At 60.8% G+C, this 20,907-nt stretch overlaps 1 protein-coding gene across 1 annotated transcript in view; it reads left to right on the top strand.

Moving 5' to 3' along the window:
• ITPKB (inositol-trisphosphate 3-kinase B) overlaps positions 1-20,907 on the top strand; it is an 85,135-nt gene extending 64,228 nt beyond the window's left edge. Inside the window, 6 exon segments of the mRNA XM_032318657.1 lie at positions 7,611-7,710; positions 8,903-9,116; positions 12,908-13,112; positions 14,268-14,369; positions 15,687-15,758; positions 17,709-20,907. Coding sequence (XP_032174548.1) covers positions 7,611-7,710; positions 8,903-9,116; positions 12,908-13,112; positions 14,268-14,369; positions 15,687-15,758; positions 17,709-17,924 — 909 coding nt within the window. The 3' untranslated portion in view covers positions 17,925-20,907.

The raw sequence follows: 20,907 nt of genomic DNA on the forward strand, positions 1-20,907 counted from the left end.
GAGTGTGGATACATAAGGCCGGAAAGGCTTCTGGGAGTGGCAACCTGTTTATGGGGGGCCAGCTCCCTCCTGTGGCAGCAGGGGGCATTCGCTGGCTGGGCCAGGGCAGCCCCCTGGTTGAGATCTGGGAGAGTCACCCTGACGAGGACTCCTGTGTCTGGGCCCAGAAAGTGGGCCTCTCGTTGCCACGGGAAGGAAGGAGCTCACCAGGGGTGCAGAGCTGGGCAGCCATTCAGGGTTCTCCTGGCTTCGGCCAGAATGCGCTGAAAGGCACTGAGGGGCTGGGGCAGCCCCCCACACACGGGGTCAGCAGGGCCAAGCTCACATCAGAAGTGTCTACTCTAAAGCAGGAGCTGGAGGTCCCGACCAGGCCCTCCACCCCAGAGCCTGGGCTCAGCGGCCCTCACCATGAGAACCTGGGCCAGCTCCCACCTCTCACGCCTGCAACGGCCGAGGTAGCAGGCCTCAGGGGCTAGAGAGGGCTGCCTGTCCTTGCTGTCCGGCCCCAGCCCAGCCGCCCATTCCACACTCCGGGTACTTAATCCACCCTCCATTGCCGGCTTCTCCGAAGGGCAGGCAGGAAGAGCCATACCCCCCCATGACCTCCGGGGAAGGTGTTCTGAACCTCCCCCCGGCAGCCTGGAGAATATCACGTGAGGAGATGGGAATAAAAGAAAACATTCCTCAGGTCTTTTTGCAGAAGTCTTTGCGTTTGGTTTTTAGGGGAATTTTCTTGTTTGTTAACGTGGGGGATGGCGGTTGGTCTTAAAGCCCGGACTCTTATTTTTAGCCGGTGCTACCTGCCCTGCCAAGTCCTTGGGCTTAATTTTTCCGATGGCTCGGGGTCTTGGTTTTGGAAGATCTTCCCTCACCAGCCCCCATCCACCCCCAGGCGCACAGCTCACCGCTGGCGGGGACGGCTTTCGCTTGGGGCCCCAGCCAGGTTTCTAAGCGGGGCTCCAAGAGAGAGCCGTCGGGTCAGGGGCCCCTACCTGCCCGGGCATGCCAGCTGCCTGCTCGGAGGCTCTGCCAGGGCGAATACAATGAACAAAGTTGGCTGGCCTGGGCCTGGGAGCAGTGCGGGTTTTCCCCAGCACAGAAGGGAAGGATCACCAGGGAAACCCCAACTGCTGTTTCAGAGAGACCAAAAGAAGAAGGAAGAAAGAAAGCATTCTTCCAAACATGGACACCTCAGTCAGTGACTTTCGCTCAGCCTTTTGCAAGAGCAAAACAAAGGCACTGAGGCAGAGAGGGCTCTTCCCTGGGTTGGGGGGGAGCTGGTCTCTCGCCCTCCCCTCTCAGGACTTTGTGAGGTGGGCCTTTCCTAAGTGTGGGTCAGGGAGGTGGTGCTGGGAATGCACTCAGAATGAGGCCCAGTGGGCCTGTCTGCAAGGTCGCTCTGGGGACAAGAGTCCTCGCTGTTGATCTGAGGCTGTGTTAATTGGGGGAGCGGCTGATAGGCCCAGAACAGGCAGAGAGGATGGGGAGCAGGGTGGGTGCTGGTTAGCCTGTTGGCTGGAACAAAACAAAATCCTCTGAATTAAATGGTGGGGACCAGGAAGCTGTGTGACCTTGGGCAATTTCCTTAACCTCTCTGAACACCTGTCCTCCAGTGCAGAACAGACATGGCTGGTCAGTGTGGTGAGGGAGGAGACATCAGTGATGTGCTCAGCTGGGTTAGGACCGCTCGCTAATGCGCGTGCACCCACACATACGCCCCAACCCCCAGTCTCCAGGAGTGTTGTCTTGGAGAATCCCAGGGTCCAGAGAAGAGCCCCTTTTCTGACATCTTCAAGATTTCTCCTCGTCTCTCTTAACCTTAGAACAAAAACAAATGGAGACTCTGTATAATTATCGAAAAAGAAAAGTTAGCCAATGGGCCAGACTATTTCTATAAAAGGGAAGTGCTGGAGGAAAAAGCAGAAAATTGGGGGAACCGATTCGGTGGGAAAAAGTTAACAAAAGTCTGTAAAACCCCTTTGGTTAGAAAATGAAATGTGCGCAGCAATCTCACTGCTTACCCCTCAAATGCTATACTTCGGGGCACCTGGCAGACCTCTACATATGTGAAATGGGGTGATTTGGCAGCTTTGCTGATTTTCTGACCCAGAACCTGGTGTCGGTGCCTGGGCCTGGCCGGCTCCGGCTGTCCCCTGAGGCCAGGAGCTCCCAGCAGCCGGGAGCACCTAGGGGGAAGCTTCTCGAGCAGTGAGTCACACAGTTAGCTTCTCTCCTTGCCCCCTGGCAATGATTTGACCTGCTGGAAGCGCCCATCTGGGTTCTTGCCCGTCTGCCTTGCCTTGGAGTGAAAACTAGTTCAATTACAAAAAAAAAAAAAAAAAGATACAGAAGAAAAAGCAAAATGAACACCTGAGGTTGTCTTGTCCCATGAGCACCTGCACACCTGTATTATCACATCCTTGGTCCTCCCTGCCACCCTGTTTGGGCAGGCAGGGCACATGTCACGTTCTTGAGCCCACTTTGCAGATGAGAACACTGACGGGGGCAAAGGGTCCAGGTTCAAACACTTGCTCGCTGCCACGGCTGGGAGGTCCAGAGCTACCTGGGAACCTTAGTTGGCATCGGGGGGCTCTGACCACGGCCCCAGGGGGGCCTGTCGGATTTGGTCTCCCTCCTCCAGAATCCTGTGGGGCTTGGCTCAACCTGCAGGCCGGGCTGACCAGGGTGTCCGCTCGGGGACCCCCCTGCAAGGGAAAGCCTGGTGGGGCCAGGGGCCAGGGGTCTGTCTCTCAGGAGACTCACACTCGTCCAGATAAGAGCTGGTGTGCATGTGTGCGCAGGGAGGGCCTTCTGGAAACACCCAGAGGGCAGGCTTCCTGGGCAAGGTGGGTCCGATCTGTGCTGATGTAGCGGAGTCCTCCGCAGTCATTCTTGGGGAGAAGTCCTGAGGGCAGAGACCGACACTCTTGCAGGATTCTGTGGGTGGGTGGGGAGAGGTGTGTGGAGCCCTGCCTGCCTGCAGGATCTCCCTGGCCGGAGAGAGTACATTTAGTGAACTGCTGCTCATACTTCCACGGGGGGATGGGGGAATGGGGGGGTGCCGGCCGCCTGAACGTATGCAGCCCGTGAGGCAGTCCTTGGAAAAAGGAGTGTCTGCCTCCAGTGTCACCCCCTTTTCTCCCCACCCTACCCCAGTTGCTGGCTGCGAGGAGCAGGCCCCAGAGGGCCCCGGCCTGGGCAGCTCCTGTGAGGGAGTCTGGGCACTGGGCTTGAACACCTCCATGAGGTCCACTCTCCGCCCAGCCCATGAGAAGGAGGCCACCAAGGAGGACAGAGCAAGGCCAGACCCAAAGAACAGGCAGGAGGGGAATGAGTGCTTTGAGCCCCCAAAGAGAGTCTCAGGCACTTACAGTGGAGCCCTCCCCTCCCCCCAGCACTGAAGAGCAGCTCATAGTCATAGGCCAAGGCCGAGCAGGTCAGGACCCAGCAGGTCACCTGCTCCCGCCAACGGGCTGAGCAGTTGGCCCCCACAGGAGGCAGGGACAGCTTCCCAAGTGGGAGAGCTGGGTGGCCACAAAGCACCTTGAAGAAGCCCCACGCTTGCTTCGGGCTCTGCCATCCTCGTGTTGACAGTCTTACGAAGTTCTAGACAAGGAATCCCATATGTCATGTCCTTGGTCCTTTGTGGGTGGCCTGGCTTCTCCCCCCACCCCAGTCCCGCTCTGGGTCCCTGCCCCCCCACCCCTTGCTCCATCCTCCTTGTCTGCTCCGTGGAAGACGAAGGCCAGACTCCGAGGTGATCCTGGTCAGCCCTTCCATCTTTCAGAGGCAGTGCTCCCCTGCAGCGTAAGCGGGCCCTCTGGGGGAGCAGCCAGAGAATGGTGTTTCCCCAGGAGCCACAAGCCTCACGGGGAGGCTCGCATCAGATGCTGGCCAGGCTGCCTCCCCTGGGCTCGGGCCAGGGACCTGTGGCCCTGCTGGCTAGGGGACCATGTCCGCCCTGGGCGCTTGGGGGCCTCTGGGCTGCTCCGGGCCCTCCTGGGGCTAGGGCAGCCTGTGCGCTTGGAGGCTGAATGAAGGCGTCTGCCTGCATGGGCCCCCACCTCTAGAGAGCAGCTTCGCGTGTGCCAGACATCCCAGTTCCCGCCGGCCGGTGATGCAAAGCGCTCGAAGTCTGAGCTGCTGGGATGGTCTGGCTGTGGTGCGAAGGCTTGTCTGGGCTAGGCCAGGCTCAGGCACCGAGGGGGTAGAGGAATGTTTTCAGGTGTTTTCCTCCCCCTACACACTGCGCCACATTCTCTGACCCGTTTCCTCTCCCTGGCCTGGCAGGTGCGAGGGGACGGAACTCCCTGGAATGATTTCCAAACATCAGACATCTCCAGGCCTCTCCCCTCCCCCGTCCTGCTGGTTTGGCGTTTTTCCTCCTAAATTGCAGCCGGAGCATAGAGTGAGGCCCCAGCTCTCACCGAGCGAGGTATAGCCTGCAGCAGGTCCCCTGCACTCATGGAGGAAACAGAGCAAAACCCAGATCATTCTTATTTGACCCGGGGGGGTGGTCCGCGAGGGGTCTGTGTGGCGGGGTATCACCCCCCTCGGTAAACCGTCACCGTTACCTGAAAGAGCTCACTTGGGTTGGCTGACCGCAGAGTCCAGACGAAAGCCTGCCCTGGGGCACTGCACCTGTTCGGCCGGGAGGGCCTGGCGTAGTTCTTCCTTTCCTGTGAAGGGCTCCCAATAGCATCCCAAGTGCAGCCCTCCAGCCCTGGTCAGATCTGGAACGTGTCTGGGGTTTGAGTGCCCAGGTACAGCGTGTTTCCCAAAGGCTCTGGGCTCCTCTGCTAAAGGAGGCTCCAAAGACTCACCCTGAGCAGAGCGGCTCCCTGACCACCCAGGGGACCCATCTTGAGGAAACCCACCCCCTGGTGGGGGCAGGGGTGGGCCGATTCCCTCCATCTCCCGGTGCTCCCACGGCTGTGGCCTGCACGGTCCTTTCCCAGCCCAACTGCCACCTGCCCATGCTTTCTCTGGGTGGTGCTAGTCACATTCGGCACCGCCTGGGTGCCCCCAGCATGCAAACCCACAGGCAAGAATGTTCCACCGCCCTCGACCGCCCTGGGCAGACTTGGCATGGAAGGACTCTCGTGGCCTTGGCCCTTTTCATGGGAGAGACAGCTTCCTCATGCCGGGAAGGAGCCTGAGCAGAAGAGCTCAGCGTGAACTGTTGAGGACCCCCTGCCCCCCGGGTCCCCCCTCCTCTCTGGCTCAAACTCTCCCACACATACCCCATCCTCATGGAGTGGCTTTTGCTCCTGCTATCAGGGGAACGCATGTGCTGATCCCATCTGACAGGTCGGGGGGAGGGGTCCACCTGCCTCCCCCGCACCGTCACGCTGCCCTGCTCCAGACTTCCTGGCCCAGCCTCCAGAGCTGGTGTCGGCCGCTCACCCTCAGCCCCTGCTGGACCCAGCTGTTCCAGACCCAGGTTCCATCCCACGGGCCTGCAGGAGCCTTCTCCCCCAGGTCTGTCCCCGCCCTGCCTCTGTCGGTCACAGCCTCCATGAAGGCCTTCCTTCTCAGCACCCACCCATCTTGGCATGCCCCTCGCTAGCCATGGGACCCGTCTCCCTGGGTTGTCTGTCACCATTGCACCTACAGATATAATGCGAGGTGACATACTGCCTGTGGGGGACGCCAGGCCTTGAGGGTCCAGCTGTGCAAGGAGCCTGGGGGACCAGCGGCCCCTCCCTCAGTAGGTAGAGGAGGACTCTAAGGCAGGGGCAGGGAGGGGCGGCGCAGGGTGGGTTTAGTTGTCCCTTGGTGGGAAAGTGGCATGGGGTGGGTCAGCCTGGGCAGGGAATGCGTGTCCTCCTGCTCCCACGCTGCACCTGTCACACCCCTGTCCCCTGCATGGTGGCTGGCTGTGTGCTCTGGCTTGGCGCCGACCTCAGCATCTCCCCCACCGGCCCATCAGGCCACCGCCTGGGCTGCAAGGAGGTTTTCCGTTGTTGCCCCCCCACACTGCGCTGTCTGTGCCGCCTTCTGGGTGCTGAGATAAGTCACGCCTCTGCCTTCCTTAGCCTTCTTTGGTGATCTCCATCAGAAGGATCTAGAAGATCAACCTTGCCAGTGGAGGCCCGGCCCTTTTGTCACATGGCCTGGCGTAAGAATAGACTAGGTCTTGGTGGCGGGGTGAGGGTTTCTGGCAGGTTTAGTAGGGAGGAATTCTCCTTAAACAGATTTTCACTTGAAGGCCTGATGACAGAAGCAGCTGAGTCTCGGCAAAGAGAGAAAACCCGGGGCGGCTGATTTAACCTTGAATCCACCTTGGCCGCCCGCAGCCTCTGCAGGGACGGGGCCCCCCTCCTGAGGGTGATAGCTGGCGGCTGTGGGGCAGGGAACCAGGACATTGCATTTACAGGGTACCCCCAGCCAAGGCGGGGGCCCTCCTCCTCGCCCCCCACCCGCCACAGAGCTCCTAGCTTCTCCTTCCCCTGTGCAGAGCCCTGGAGCCCCCCGTAGCTTCGTGCTGTGGTCTTGCTGGCTGGGGACTCGCTTTCTCAGGGACCTGTGGCACTGTTCAGCGCAGGTCCCCACCCCCCTCTAGGGACGCCTGTATTTGGGGCCTGTGGTCTTCCCGTGGTCTTCCATCTCAGATTCTGTCTCAAAGTCAATGCGGGGCTGTGTGCTTCTGGAGAAACATGGATTTGGGGGGAGAAGAAGACTTCTGTGAGGCAGGCGTGTGAGATGGAGGTTTTGCAGGCTAGCTTCATTTCATCACTGACTTCCAAGGGCTCGGTTCTACCCGTGGACGGGATAGTGATGGCCCTGCATGCTTCTTGCAGAGTAAAATAAGGGACTAAGTCAGTGTCAGTTCTCCTTTTTGTGCAAGGAGCCCCTCGGCTCCTTGTCCACGGGCGTGCACACACACACACACACACACACGCATGCGTGCGCGTGCACACACAGGTTTTACCTGAGAGACACCCAAGAAGAAGTACGTTGGAGAGCAGGGACTTGCAGGCACATTCGCCCCTGTGCGCCCCGGCCGTGGGGTGCAGGGTGCTCTCCCCAGGGACCCTCCGCAAAGTCTCCCTTCGGGTCTGTTGCAGGCAAACAGTGCCTCTGCTGCCGCACCCACAGGTACAGTGTGAGGTGACACAACCCTCTCTCCTCTGCCTGCTGGGACGCTGAGGCCATTTCCTGGAGTCCTGGAGGGTCCAGCCGTGCAGGGAGCCTGGGGGACCAGCTGCCCTCCCTCACTAGGCAGAGGAGGAGCCTGAGGCCCCAGAGGAGCAGGGAGGGTAGGGTACAGGGTGGGTTTAGTTGTCCCTTGCTGGAAAAGTGGAAGGGGTTGTTGGCGCTGGACAGGGGACATGTGTCTTCCTGCTCCCACGATGTTTGCCCTAAAGGTGCCCTTGCATCTGGGCCTTTTGCTGGGCAGCAGGCCTTGCCAGGCTCCCTCTGACGGTGCACACACCGCATGGGTGACAGAGGAGAGGTCCTCGGAGCTGCCAAGGGCACCTGCCCCGAGGCTGTGCCACTTCTCCTCTGGGGGCCACCGGCAGTGAGTTACCTTGCTTTGAATTCATCCTAACCAGAAAGTACTTGTTCCCTTTCTAATGGAGACTTTTCTGTGTGCTTGTTTCTAGAGCAAATCATGGAGGAAAATAAAAAACATGGTTCACTGGTCTCCCTTTGTCATGTCTTTCAAGAAGAAGTACCCTTGGATCCAGCTGGCAGGACACGCAGGTAGCGGCACACCCCTCCCCCCACAGCTTTCCTGCCGGACCGCCAGCTCCCCTGGGAGACACCCAGAGCCTGTGGGCAGAACGGGTCTGGTCCTGCACACTCCCGGGGACGGAAGCGTCTGGAACAGCTTCTCTGAGACCCCAGTGTCTGCATTCTCAGCCAGACTTACCGGGTGTGGCCTGAGCCCTGCCTTGGGGACAGCTGCCCCCTCCAGAGCCCATGCTGCCCCTTCCCCCAATGCATGTCCCCCCTTCCTCCGACCCTGTCATCTTCAGGCTTTCTCTCCCCGTCTGCCTGTCCTCTGCCTGGACTCATCAATAAAACCTGTGACATCATCAGCCCTGCAGCTTGACCACTCCTGCATCAGCTGGGACAAAGAGGCCATACAGAGCGCTTCATTGAGTGCCTACTGTATGCGCAAATCACCTTAGTCTTGGGGGTCACAACGTTCTTAGAAACACAGTCTCTGTCCCCCATCTTGTAGGTGGGGAAGGTGCAGACAGGTCACCCCACAAAGGAGGGTCCTAGGTGTAGCTGGCCAGGGCACCTGCCAGCCACCAGGGAGGAGGGATTTGTCACCCCAGAGCCCGAGAGCCGGCCAGTCCACAGGTAGGGGGCCTTTAGTGAGCATCATCCTCTGGGGAGGTTTCGGCGGCTGCCCCAGACTTGACCTTCATGACCACAGACCAGCATGGGATCTGACATTTCCTTTATGTCCCCAACACCTGGGCCCAGCCCCAGGTCCTTGGACAGACGCCTTCCTAAATAAACACTCCTTGACAGTGTGACTGAGGAGCACTGTGCATGCAGGTGGGCAGTGCCTCGGACCCCCGCTTCTCAGCCAGTGTCCCTGTCCCAAGACTGAAGCCGGCCCTCCCAGGACTTCCGTCCTGAGACCAGAGGCGGTTTCATCACCCAAGAAGCAGGACCAGCAATGGGTTGGGGGTGGTCACGGGAACACCAGAGGTACGATGGGGCCCTCCAGCTGCGCGCGCCGGTGTCCTCTTCTGACAAGGAGCCTGCGGTCAGGGAAGCCAGGGAACTGGCTGGCCGCGGGGACCTGTGTCCACGCCCCCGGAAAGGCTTGTTCCACAAGTGGGGACCCTGGGGGCAGCCCCAGGAGACCTTCCTGGGGAGCTGGGGCCTGGGGGTGGGGGGTCAGGGACCAAGGGCCTCCTCCCTCACCCCACAGGGAGCTTCAAGGCGGCAGCCAATGGCAGGATCCTGAAGAAGCACTGTGAGTGTGAGCAGCGCTGCCTGGACCGGCTGATGGCCGACGTGCTGAAGCCCTTCGTGCCCGCCTACCACGGGGACGTGGTGAAGGACGGAGAGCGCTACAACCAGATGGACGACCTTCTGGCCGCCTTCGACTCGCCCTGCGTGATGGACTGCAAGATGGGTGTCCGGTGAGCCCAGCGTGTGCGCCTGGCAGGCTTGGGGATCCGCGGGGACCACGGGAACCCCCTCCCTGCCCCAGCCCTGTCCTATGGCATGCAGAGGGGATGGGACCCTGGCTTTGCCCCTCACAGCCTCCTCCCCTTTCTAGAGCCAAAAGCTGTGGGGCCGGGAATGGGTCGGCTCCGTGCTGAGCTAGCCTGGGGAAGGCAGAGAGAACTGCCTGCCTCTCTGGGCAGCAGGGGTGGGGGTGCTGCTCGGAGTAGCAAGGGCGCGGCCGCATAGGGAGGCTGGGGTAGAGGCCCTTCCTGTGACTCCTGTGCCCACCTCACCCGGGGGTAGGGAGAGCCCATTATTGGAACGTGCTGGCTTGCCAGCAGAGACGTGCGCCTGCCCTTTGAGTATAAGTGGAGCCCAGAAGCTGCTCCCTTGGCGGACATGGGGTGCTCTAGGGGCCCCACGTAAGGCACAGAAGCTGTAAGGGGGCGGCGCATGGGCCTGTGCATGGAATCGGGTCCGAGCCCTGGCGTCTGCCCGGGGAGACAACCCAGGGGAGGACTCGGGAGGGAAGGAGACAGGAGGAGCAGCCAGGAGCAGAGAGGGCCCGAGACCATGCCGTCTGCTGCCGGGGCCCTGTCTTGACTGCATGGTGTCCTCGTCCCTCTCAGACTTGGACCATTCTGTCGCAGGAGTCCCCAAGTGGCTCCTTCTGTCCTGAAAGCCCTGTCCTGCCTCCCAGGAGCCTGACTGGGCCCTGGCAGGTCTGGGCCCTGGGGCCTATGTTTGCTTTGGGTGGCAGAAGGAGATTTATTTCTTCCAAGGGGAGAATGCGAAAGATCGGTGTGTCTGTATGTGTGTGATAGAGACCAGGGCCAGGGAAAAAGCCCCGTTTCCCTTTCCTCCTCACTCTTTCTGGGACTGTCAACCGAGCCAGACCCTGCGGGCTGCATTCCTTCTGTGTTGTCCCCAGGCAGGGACCAAGGTGGGGGAGGTCCAGGCCCCACTCCGCTCTTCCGTGTCCTGACCACCCTCCCTCCCTCTGTCCAAGGCCCTCACTGCTCTGGCCCACAGGAGGAAACAGACCGTCCCTCCAGGCACCACGTGGCCACTGCTCTCCCACAGAGTCTTATTTCCATCCCAGGAAGGCCCTTGCAGCGTACACCAGGATGGGTCCCCTCCAGGAAAGACGCATAAATATTCCGATGAGTTCACTCCAACCGTGGCCAAAAAAAGTATAGCCTGAGAGAAGAACCTGCAGCTAGTGGGTCCCGAAAGGCTGCCCTGTGGATCTGTCTATTCCTCGGGAAGCTGCTGGGGACAGGGGCCCCCTCCACCTGAGGCTGCCTTCTGTCCCCTGAGTCCCCCCATTGGCGGCCCCGAGGCGGAGGCCGTGGTGTGGGAGCGGAGTCCGCGTGGAGGGGAGTGGGGGGTCTCCGCAGAAGGGGTCCTGCCTCAGCTTCTCCTCCCTGCTTCACGATGCCAGGGACGGACCCCTCTGCATTCCTGCCGCTCAAAGGCAGGGTCATGGCCCAGATGAGCAGGGGTCACTGATGCCACAGGGGAAGGGGACCCAGCAGGGGCAGGCAGGGCAGCATGTCCAGACCAGGACCCAAGGGGGCTCCATGGCGCCCTGTGTCTCTGCAGGGACTGTGCTGCCTCCCCAGCTCTGTCCATCCAGAATCCTTGACCTCACCACCTCCCCTAAGACCAGCAGTCCGTGCCCACTCCCAAAGTGTGGCCTGTTCTTGCCAGAGGGAAGAGGCCTGAGTCCCTGGCCTGACAGGTGGAGACTTAACACAAGGAAGAAGCCGGCTGGCCGATCAGCAAAGGCAGCCTTGGCCATGGTGGGGGCCTAAGGAGCAGGTGACATGGGCACCTGCAGTGTCCTAAACCGGGGGCCTCACGGGGCTGGGGTTCCACATGGACATAGGCTCACGTGGCTCTGGCGAGTTTTCTCGAATGCAACCCTGTGGTCCTGTGTGTTGTGTGGCCTGCCAGGCAGAGTCAGAAGCGCCCTTCTGAGATCCAAATCGGGCTGGTGGGTGGAGACTGGGATCGTCCACAGTTTTTGAAGCCATTAGTGGCCTTAGCGTGGAAGCTGTGGGCTCCCCACAGACTCACTGCCTTTCCGAGGGGTGCCCTGGCCTCCATATGGTTGCCGGTCCCCCCTGCAGCTGGCCTCTGCTCCCCCCTGTGAAATGGAGGTGTCACCTTCCCCAGGGCCAGTGTCAGGGAGCATGGGCCCCACTGTCCAGCTGCTGACCATTTCCTCTGCCAGAGGGTGAGCAATTCTACCCCGGGGGGACTGTGGGGTCTGCTTTGGAGAAAGCCCCAGTCAGAGGAGACTGAGAGCTGAGGCCCCTTCCCGTTTGAGAAACTAATAAAAGCTCTTCGCAGAAGTAGAGCCCCCCACCCACCCCACAGGCCCCCAGAGGACACTCAGGAGCACTGGGGATGGCCAGCCCGCTCCAGCCACTCAGCACGCACACACAGCCACACACAGGCCAGTGGGACTCCACACATCACTGGCCCGGCCCTGCAGGCCCAGCGGGGTGTGCATGCACGGGGGTGTGTGAGTGTGCGTGCATGGGGGGTGGTGCGTGCATGGTGGGGGGTGAGTGTGCATGCATGAGGGTATGCGTACATGGGGGGTATGCATGGGGGGTGTGCACGTGAGAGGAGTGAGTGCATGACTGGGTGGGCAGGTGAGTGCACACGTGAGTGTGTGGGTGAGAGTGTGTGGGGTGTGTATGCACGCATGGGTGTGTGGGTGTGAGTGTGCACACATGCGTACGTGTGTGAGTGCATGTATGGGCTGTGTGCACAATGGAAGGCCATTTAATGACCAGGCCCGTGTTCACACCCAGGAACTTGATCTTTTCTTGTATCTGATATAGTAGTTTCTGAAACCTTGTCCTTCAAAGACCTCACAAGTGGATGTGCCGTCTGTTCTGGTCCCGCTCGGAGCAGATGTGACAGGCAGTGGCTGAGCAGGGCCTGGGACACCCAGGGGTGGGGGGGCCAGACCTCGGTCACAGCCACCCACCCACAAGGGGCCTGCGCAGAAAACCTCCCTCGTGGCAGCTCAGTGCTGTGACTTCTGTTTCAGGAAGGCTCGCAGCAGGCAGCCATGGAGCCGGGGGCGGGGGAGAGGGGTGTGATTGGGGAGCAGGAGTGCGTCTGCATATGCCTACGTGTGCGGGGGGGGGGGCTGTCCACCTCAGTCTGGCGAGGCAGGGGGTGAGGGATTCAGCCAGTCCTGCCCCCGCTGCCATTACCCCGCCAGGTTCCGGGGACCCCTGCCAGTTGAGCCAGCAGGCCCAGCCCGCACATGCGGATGGCAGGGCAGTGTGCAGGCATTGGCCACGTTTTCTGGGGCCCATCAGGCTGGGGGCTCCAGTGTGAGGGGGTATGGGTGGGCGAGGCAGGCTGAGCCAGTACATCTGCAATAGAGCACTGGCCATGGGGCCCCCCAGGCTTCCTGTACCGGCCATGAGCTTCCCCTTCCCCCACTGTGGGCCTTTCAGAGGCCACCTTCTGGCCTGGCCTTCGTATTCAGGAGGGAGGTGAGAGAGCCAAGGACGTCTAAACCCTTCCTAGAAGGGCAGGACCTTGGGTTCCTCCAGGCTTCCCCAGTGATGCTGGCGTGGGGTACCCCCTTCCCTAGGCAGCCCTGGTCTCCCAGCCTGAGTGCACGTGTGCCCCTCTGGGCAACCCGCCTGGGCTAAGCTGAGAGCTGCCCTCGGGCGAGGCTGGAGCTGCGGTCCGGCCAGCGGTCCTCATCAGCCCCCTCGCCACGCAGGACCTACCTGGAGGAGGAGCTCACCAAGGCCCGGAAGAAGCCCAGCCTCCGCAAGGACATGTACCAGAAGATGATCGAGGTGGACCCTGACGCCCCAACTGAGGAGGAGAAGGCCCAGCGGGCTGTGACCAAGCCACGGTACATGCAGTGGAGGGAGACCATCAGCTCCACGGCCACCCTCGGCTTTAGGATCGAGGGCATCAAGGTGAGGCCTGCAGGCACCCAGCTGAGGAGGGGACAGGGGCTCCAATGTGCCTCCATGGGGTTGCAAGTGCACAGGCCGTGGTCGCCACGGCCCTGCTGGGTTTCCACCCTCGGCCCACTCTGGGCCCCAGTGTCGGGGTTGGCTCGCTGGAAGCCCCCCGCCCTCCAGCTGCCTGACGGCAGAGAGCACCTCTGCAGAAGGTCCCGTGGGCACTGCTCTGGGGTGAGAGAGCCACTCGCCCTTCCCCTGTCCTCTGAAACAAGCATTTTCTTTCCTTTCTGCAACCAGCCCTCGGATTGGCTACAAATTTCATGCTCTCCCCCTCCCCATAGTGCTCATTTTTCTCTCCTTGTCTGTATGAAACGACCCCCCAATCCTTCACCTCTCCCTCTCCAGCTGGATGTTCTGACCTCTGGTCACTGTCTGGCCAATGTCCCCACCAGCACTTTCCCTGCCTCACCCCTCCCCTCCCCCAGAGATGGGCCGTCCACCTGGCTGTCTGTCCCTTCGCCCCAGTGCCCTGCTTAACCTTTCCGAGGCGACCACGTTGCACTAACTGGCCTGATGGTGCACAGACCCCCGAGTGTGGTGACTCCACGTGGGGCCATCCTTCCTCAGCCTTCGTCCCCAAGAGCAGAGCTCCTCCTGGGGGAGCTAAGCTCCATGCGCTTCCCTGGAATAGCCTAGAACACACATAGTGCCAGGATAAGAAGAGGGAGCCATCTCCTGTCTGGGGTGGGCCAGGGAGCAGAGACAGCATCTTGGCCTCCAGGAAACCTGCGATAAAGGATCTCAAATTACAAAGGGAACCTAGCTGACCTTGGGGTTGGGAACCCCTGTCTTCTGTCTGGACAGCAGGGACCCGTGGGCACTCGGGTTCTGAGGGCAAAGCCCCGGGTGAAGTGGAGACCCGTCCTTCTCATCCAACCCCTGCTGCCCACGGCCCCACCCCTCCATCCCTGGCCTGCACACCCCAGGCCTCCCCTGACCCTGTGATAGTGCGGGTGCCCGCCTCCCTCCCCAGCACCTGGGCACCATGGGGTCTCCATAGCCCTGTGAGCTGCCTGGCATCCTTGGGCTGCCAGGTGGGTGAGCGCCCTGCCAGCTCCCGGGCCCTCTGCTGACACCCCTGGGTGGTGTCCTTGTCCTTCTCAGAAAGAAGACGGCTCTGTGAACCGGGACTTCAAGAAGACCAAAACGAGGGAGCAGGTCACCGAGGCCTTCAGAGAGTTCACAAAGGGGAACCGCAACATCCTGGTAAGTCAGCGCCCCACCACTCCCGGGAGGGGCTGGCTGCACGGGGACCACCCATGGCCCCCTAGGCTTGCCTAGCCCTGGACGGAGCCGGGCCGCCAGGCCCACACGCCGGCCCCAAACTCCCACTGGGCAGGTACAGAGGAAGTTGACTCGGTTGCCAACCCCATTTGAGGGTCACCGGAGGCACCCAGTGGGCTCACTCTCTCCCTTGCCATCCCCTAACGGCTCTGGGGACGGTTCCCTCCCATGAGAGGATTGCTGCCACTATAGTCTCAGTACCTGCCAACCATCATGGGCTCACCAGATCCGCAGGGCAGTCCCCTGGGGCAGGGAGACTTTCTTGTCCCCACTTCACAGGTGAGGGACTGAGAGGGTCAAAGGCCCAGCTAGAAAAGCACAGAGTGGGAACTCACGTGCAGGCCACTGCAGTAGTAGACAAGCTAAACACATGGCTCTGACCTCTGGGGTTAGGACCTTGACCCTCCAGGCAGAAGTAGGGTGTACTGAACATCCGCACCCCACGGGAAAGGTGCCCTGGGACAGACCCAGGTGCTTTGGGGACATGGGCCCTGGAGCCCCCAGGGACAGGTTCCTTCTGAGCAGGGGTGGACCCGGACAGCGTTATCTCTGAGCAGACTCCGAGCTGGCTGAACTCGAGGGTCTCCCTCTCTCCTTTGCAGGCCGGATAGGCTTCCCTGCGGCCCTGGCAAGGAGGCTTCGGGCATGGGGTGCACCCCCGAGCTCCTCCATGGCCCGAGCCCCCTGTTTGCCTGCCACAGAGCACATGCCTCACTCTTGGTGGTGCCAAGCCTGGGCCGTGACCTTCTGCAGGAGGGCATCGAGGGATGTGGGAGCCTGCATACAGCGGGCTTCCCCGCAGTCCCTGGGTACGGCAGGCACCCCAGAGGCCAGCGCAGCTCTTGTCCCCATCCGAGGGCTGCACAGAGAGGCCCCTGGCAGAGGCTCCCCACTTTCCCTTCGGAAGGTCACGGGCACAAGGTCTGTGTTCTGGAAGGCCCCATGGTGGCCGGGCTGTTTGGAGGCTGCCTCCACACTATTGTCCTTCCAGAATGAATGTCACCACTTGTGAGAGCTCGTAGGAGCTGCACGGCTCAGCAGGGCCTCCCCTCCCTCCCCTCCCGCTCACAAAGGAGTGTGGATGGACAAAGCGTGGCGCCAGGAGTCGGGCTGCCCGCCTCGCCTGGGCCTGGGGCTTGGAATAAATGCTCAGGGTGGAAGGTCCCTTCCACTCTGACACCCGGCAAAAAGCCGCCCCACCCCCAAGTGTTTAGAACTCTGGCCATTTTTTGTCCCCAGATCGCCTACCGGGACCGGCTGAAAGACATTCGGGCCACTCTAGAAGTTTCTCCCTTCTTCAAATGCCACGAGGTAAATACAGGGCTTTCCTTCTCTGGGTTGTGGCGGCAACCTTTGGGTCTGCCCACCTGAGTGGTGAGCACACCTCCCACACTCATGGGCCTGCTTGTTCTGAAAACCCGAGGGCAAATATTAGGACCACGCAGCCAGAGAGACAGGCTTCCCGGGATCAGGCCACTCGCTGCCAGTAGGGGCCCTGTTCACACGTGTCTGCCCCAGGCTCCCTGGACAGACCACGCAGGGCTGTCCTGCCTCAGGGCTGTGATCATCCATCCTCCCACTGTTTCCTGCCCCACCTGGCTCCCGAGACTTCCATCCCACAGACCCCCAGGTCTCAGGGCAGAGCCCCCAGAGCTGCCGAAGCAGCCCCCCATCACCACCAGAGATCTTTGGGCACCACCCTGGGAGCCTGGCTGGAACTTTCCACCTGTTCCTGCTTCCACGTCTGTGTGTCTGCGGGGGCAGCAGCCAGGGAACCCAGACACCCGAGACAGGGTTCCCTGGGGGGGGTCTGCAGGACCGTGGGGTCAGAGATCCCAGGCCTCCGGCCCCTGGAGTGTGCACACACACATGTGCACATGCACACACCTATGCACACCGCTCCCCGGAAACGGTTACTGCTGTGGCGAAGCAGGCACCCCACGCTCTCAACAGCCTTGCAGCTCCTTCCAGAAAGCAGCTCCTCTCAGGGTCTTGCACGGAGGGAGCCTGAGCCTGAGCCTGAGCCTGAGCCTGAGCCTGAGCCTAAGCCTGAGCCCGGCCTACAGAGAGGGCAGCGGGGGGCAGCAGGTGAACAGGAAATGAGTGGTCCCAGGACCCCGGGCGGTGGGAGCTTCCCCGGGGGGTGGGGGGAGGGGGTGGGCAGGCCCTGCCAGGCCTCACAGCATCTTGGTGCAGGTGACGAGGCTGGCCCTGCTTCCGAACACACAGCCCAGCTTGCCCTGCGATTTTATCCCTAACTTGTCCTTCGGTCAGGGTGCACCTGTCCCACGTGGTGGCTCTGTCAGGTGCCTGGTAGGACTGCCCGTGAGGAGGGACTGGGGTGCTCAGAGGGCAGACAGGGTGGTCTCTGCCCTGAGCAGCTGCTCTTGGCCTAGCCATCCCCAGGTTGCCCTTTCCTCCGCTCCTCCACACTGAGGCCCAGGGTGTGCAAGCCCTCTGCCCCTCCCAGGGCCTCTGGATCCCCAGCTCGGTTAAAGGTCTTTTTGCGGCCCCACTGGAGCCTCCCTTCCCTTCAGCCTGCTTGCCTGCTCCAGAGGGCACAGGCCGTGCCTGGGCCTCAGAACCCCAGGACCTGCCCACTGGGCCGAGGGACCGCACCACACCGCCCGAGTCCTGGGAGCTATAAGGACCCCGTACCCTCTCCCCAGACTCTCTTACTTCCTTCAGCCCCACACAGTGACCTGGGGGAGGGTGTGGGGGATGGATTTGTATTTGGGAAAGTGCCTCACTCCATGCAATTGCTCTGAGCCAGAGCCCAGAGCCGGGGTTAGGGGGTGGGTGTTGGAGGCAGGGTAGGACTCCTTGGTGCCCACTGTTGTCAGAGCCGGGCCATAGCAGAGACCAGCCCCAGTGGCCCTACTGGGCCTCTCTGCTCAGGCTTTGCCTGGATCGTGCTACTGGAATGGGGGTGGTCTGGGCCTCCCTGCCAACCTCCTAAGGGGCTGTGTGTGCACTGGGCAGGTCTATTGGGAGGTAGGAATTGCAGGGTAAGACCCCAAGCTTTCGCCTTGGTCTGAATAGTGGGGGCATGGGTCTGCCACCCCAGAGGTCCTCCCTGACGCCGCCCACACAGTGGTGACCGGCGTCCTTTGCCCCCTGCTCCGCCACCCTGGGTGGGCTCTGCCAGGTGGGATGGGACTTCGAGCTCTGGGCTCCTCAGCACTCTGGCTGCAGGGGGCGAGCTCTGGGGGCTCCAGCGCTGCCCTCCCCAGCTCCCCATTCGCTGCCCTTTCCCCCCAGGTCATCGGCAGCTCGCTTCTCTTCATCCATGACCAGAAGGAGCAGGCCAAGGTGTGGATGATCGACTTCGGGAAAACCACCCCCCTGCCCGAGGGCCAGACCCTGCAGCACAACGTGCCTTGGCAAGAGGGGAACCGGGAGGATGGCTACCTCTCGGGCCTGAACAACCTCATCGACATCCTGACGGAAATGTGCCAGGACGATCCACTGGCCTGAGGCCCCATGGCACCCGCATCACCCCCCCGTCCCTTCCTACTCCTCTGCTTCCTTTCTCCTTTCATTGCCCTTTGCGTCTATCAGGGTATGAGCCCCAGAGCTGACCCTCCCGAACTGCACTACGAGACACTTTGTAGAGACGAGATGGAGAGTTCCAAGAGCAGATGAGAGATTTTCTGGTCACTTTCCTCATGAAGGGCTTGGAGCTGGGGTTTCTACATCTGTCTGTGCATAGGATCTCCCAACAAAAGAGGAATGCCCAGCCCCGGGCTCGGCGGCCTGGAGGGCAGCTCTGGTGGGCTGAGGTCTGGAAGCAGACTCAGGTAGCTGTGGCACTTACTGGTGGGTCACTAACCCAGGAGCCCGGCGCAGCCTCTGGATGGGTCACCTGCGGGGACCTGCTGCCCCCTGGTGGCCAGTGCGGTCAGTGCCACTGCCAAGTTCAGCCTGTGTGTGTGTGCCATCCTCCCCCTGCTGGGGCCGGGATGGGGGGGTGTTGTAAGAATCTGGGCTTGGGCAGGTGCCTGGCTTTGGGCTGCTGGTCTTGGGGCACCAAGCCCTGGGAACTGCGTGTCGGCCATTAACAGGCCAGGGGCGCGCACAGACGGTGTTGGCCTTCTATAGGCACCCCACCCATCTGGTATTGAAATCCTCCAGCTTTGGGCCAGACCTGGGAGTCAGGAGATGTTCTCCGACCCAGGCCTTTGCAGGAGGGGGCAGGCAGGAGCTGTATTCTTCCATATGATTCTCATCCTCTGAGTTCAGAGGACACTCCACACACCTGAGCTTCCAGGGATGTCCCCTAACCACCCAGAGCCACTTGTTTCTCCAGCTCCCTGCCTTGCAGTGGTAAGGTCAGGGGTCCCAGGTGGGGCGGGCCGGAACACAACCAGCCCCAGAGGGAGAAGACAGAACCTACAGAGCACACTCCCTGTACATCCCTTCACATACACACCCCCACCATCTCCCTGGCCTTCTTTCATGGGATCAGGCCCCCAGAAAGTTCAGGCAGGCTCTGGGGCAGTGCTGGGCAGGGAGGAAGCAGGTTCCTGGCTTACTGGCCTCCTCTCCCCCCTAAAGTAACTCTTAGTGCCTGAAGGGGTTAGACCCACATTTCCCAAATGTGGTGCAGGCAACCCTCAACATAGGGGATGGGAGACGGGGTGGCATCTCTCCCTGGAGTCCCCAGGTTGCTTGAACATGACTGGGGAACCCCTAAACTGTGTTTTAACTTTCAAGCAAGTTATGTCTCTCTTATGGAGAAGAATGTAAAATTGGCCTGACTTTGTAGGAACAAAACTATCAGCTCTTTGGCCATGCAGAGCTGCGCTCCCCAGGTGCCCTCCTTCCCCCATGGAGGTACAGCCCCCGGGGGAGGGGGCGGGGGGGGGGGCAGAATTGAGCTCTGACAGGCGGCAGGTGCTGGGGTCAGTTCCTCCAGAGGGACCAGTCCAGAAGTTTCCTGGGCTGCCCCCGGTCACCCCAGGGTCTCTGGAGGGACCTCCGACCTCCCTCTAGGACACCAGCATTTCCCCTTTTCGTGCTGGGTGAGTGACGGTTGGTGGGGGCGGAGGGCGGGTCCCAGGAGGATGTTTAAGTACAGATTTTTTTTTTTTTTTTTTAAAGGAAATCCCTTTTAAACTTCCTGGCTTTTGTTGAAAACAGTGGCGAGCTCCAATGTGGGGTATGCTAAAGGTCACACCCCCGCCCAGCTGAGCGCAAGAGGTCTCGTGACAGCATGTGACCCTCTGAGGGCAGGAGCACCACAGCCAGCCCTGGGCCTCTCTCTGGAGCTGGAGTTACCTGTTGCTCAGAAGGGGCGTGGTGGTCTGTGCCTTGGCAGTCCGCTGGGGGAAGGACATCGTCCATTCAGACCTCCAGATTCCAGATCCCAGCGCTGTGGGCTGGCCAGAAGTCGCCCTCCCTCGATCTATGTAGAAAGTTTGCTAAAGAAATGAATGCTCTGAGCAGGAAGTGCGGGGGACCAGCTAGAGCTACTTAAGAACAAAATTTCCAAGCACTTTAAACAGGCACCAATTGTTTGCGAATGATGTGCTGAAATACAAGGGATGTGTTTATCAGAGGAGGTCTGCACTGCTGATAAGTCAGCTACAGGTTGCTTTGGGGCACATTCTATCAGCGAAAGTGGTATCTTTGTGATGTTATTCTCTTCCTTAGGGCTTGGGGTTCTGTATGTACTAAATAGCTCTCCTCTCCCGCACCTCTTCTCTCCAACTGGCATGCCCCCTTCCCTGCCTCCTCCTTGTCCTAAAGGAGTAGATGGATCCTGAGTAGAATTTCACGGAACCCTTCCCTGCCCAGCCCTGGTCCCCACAGGGACACCTCGGATTCTGGCCGTGCGGGTGCCGGGAGGGCGGGGCGAGCGAGGCCCGTGTGCACATGCGCACAGGTGCACGAGCGGCCTTCCTGCTGGGGGGGGCGGGGGGTTCTCGGAGAGCAGCATGCTTCACGTGTTCGCGGAAGGTTTCTCTTGCCTTTAGTGTCGTGTAAGAAGTTTTTAAGTTATATTTATTTTTTCCGGTTTTTTAATTGCACAAAACACTAAGACTGGGAGGCTGGATTCTGTGTGTCCTTTAAAGCTGTGCCTTCTTCCTGAACTTTTCCCACTCGGTGGAAAGAGCCCGGACACAGCACTGCCCCCCCTTCCCCCGCCCATGGACTCTTTCCTCTGTTCGCTGTATCTAGCTTTGAGTTTGCTCGCATCCAGTCCACCCCGTCCCCTACACCTCCCCCACGTGTAGAGAACCCAGGCCGCCGGCTTGGGAAGAGGCCAGGGGTTCCCTGCCCACCCCCAGTGCCTTTCTCCTAGAGGAGACCACTCCCCAGAGGGTTCTCCTTCCCTCTGCACCCCTTTCTCCGCGACACCTTGGAGAAAACTGTTACAAACCACCCACCTGCGCAGTGCCTGTCGAACAGACCGCGTCGCTCTGTACCTTCCTGAATAAAGGCCCGAGACACCACA

The sequence above is a fragment of the Mustela erminea genome, chromosome 17 (assembly GCF_009829155.1).
Source record: "Mustela erminea isolate mMusErm1 chromosome 17, mMusErm1.Pri, whole genome shotgun sequence".
Classification (NCBI taxonomy): Eukaryota; Metazoa; Chordata; class Mammalia; order Carnivora; family Mustelidae; genus Mustela; species Mustela erminea.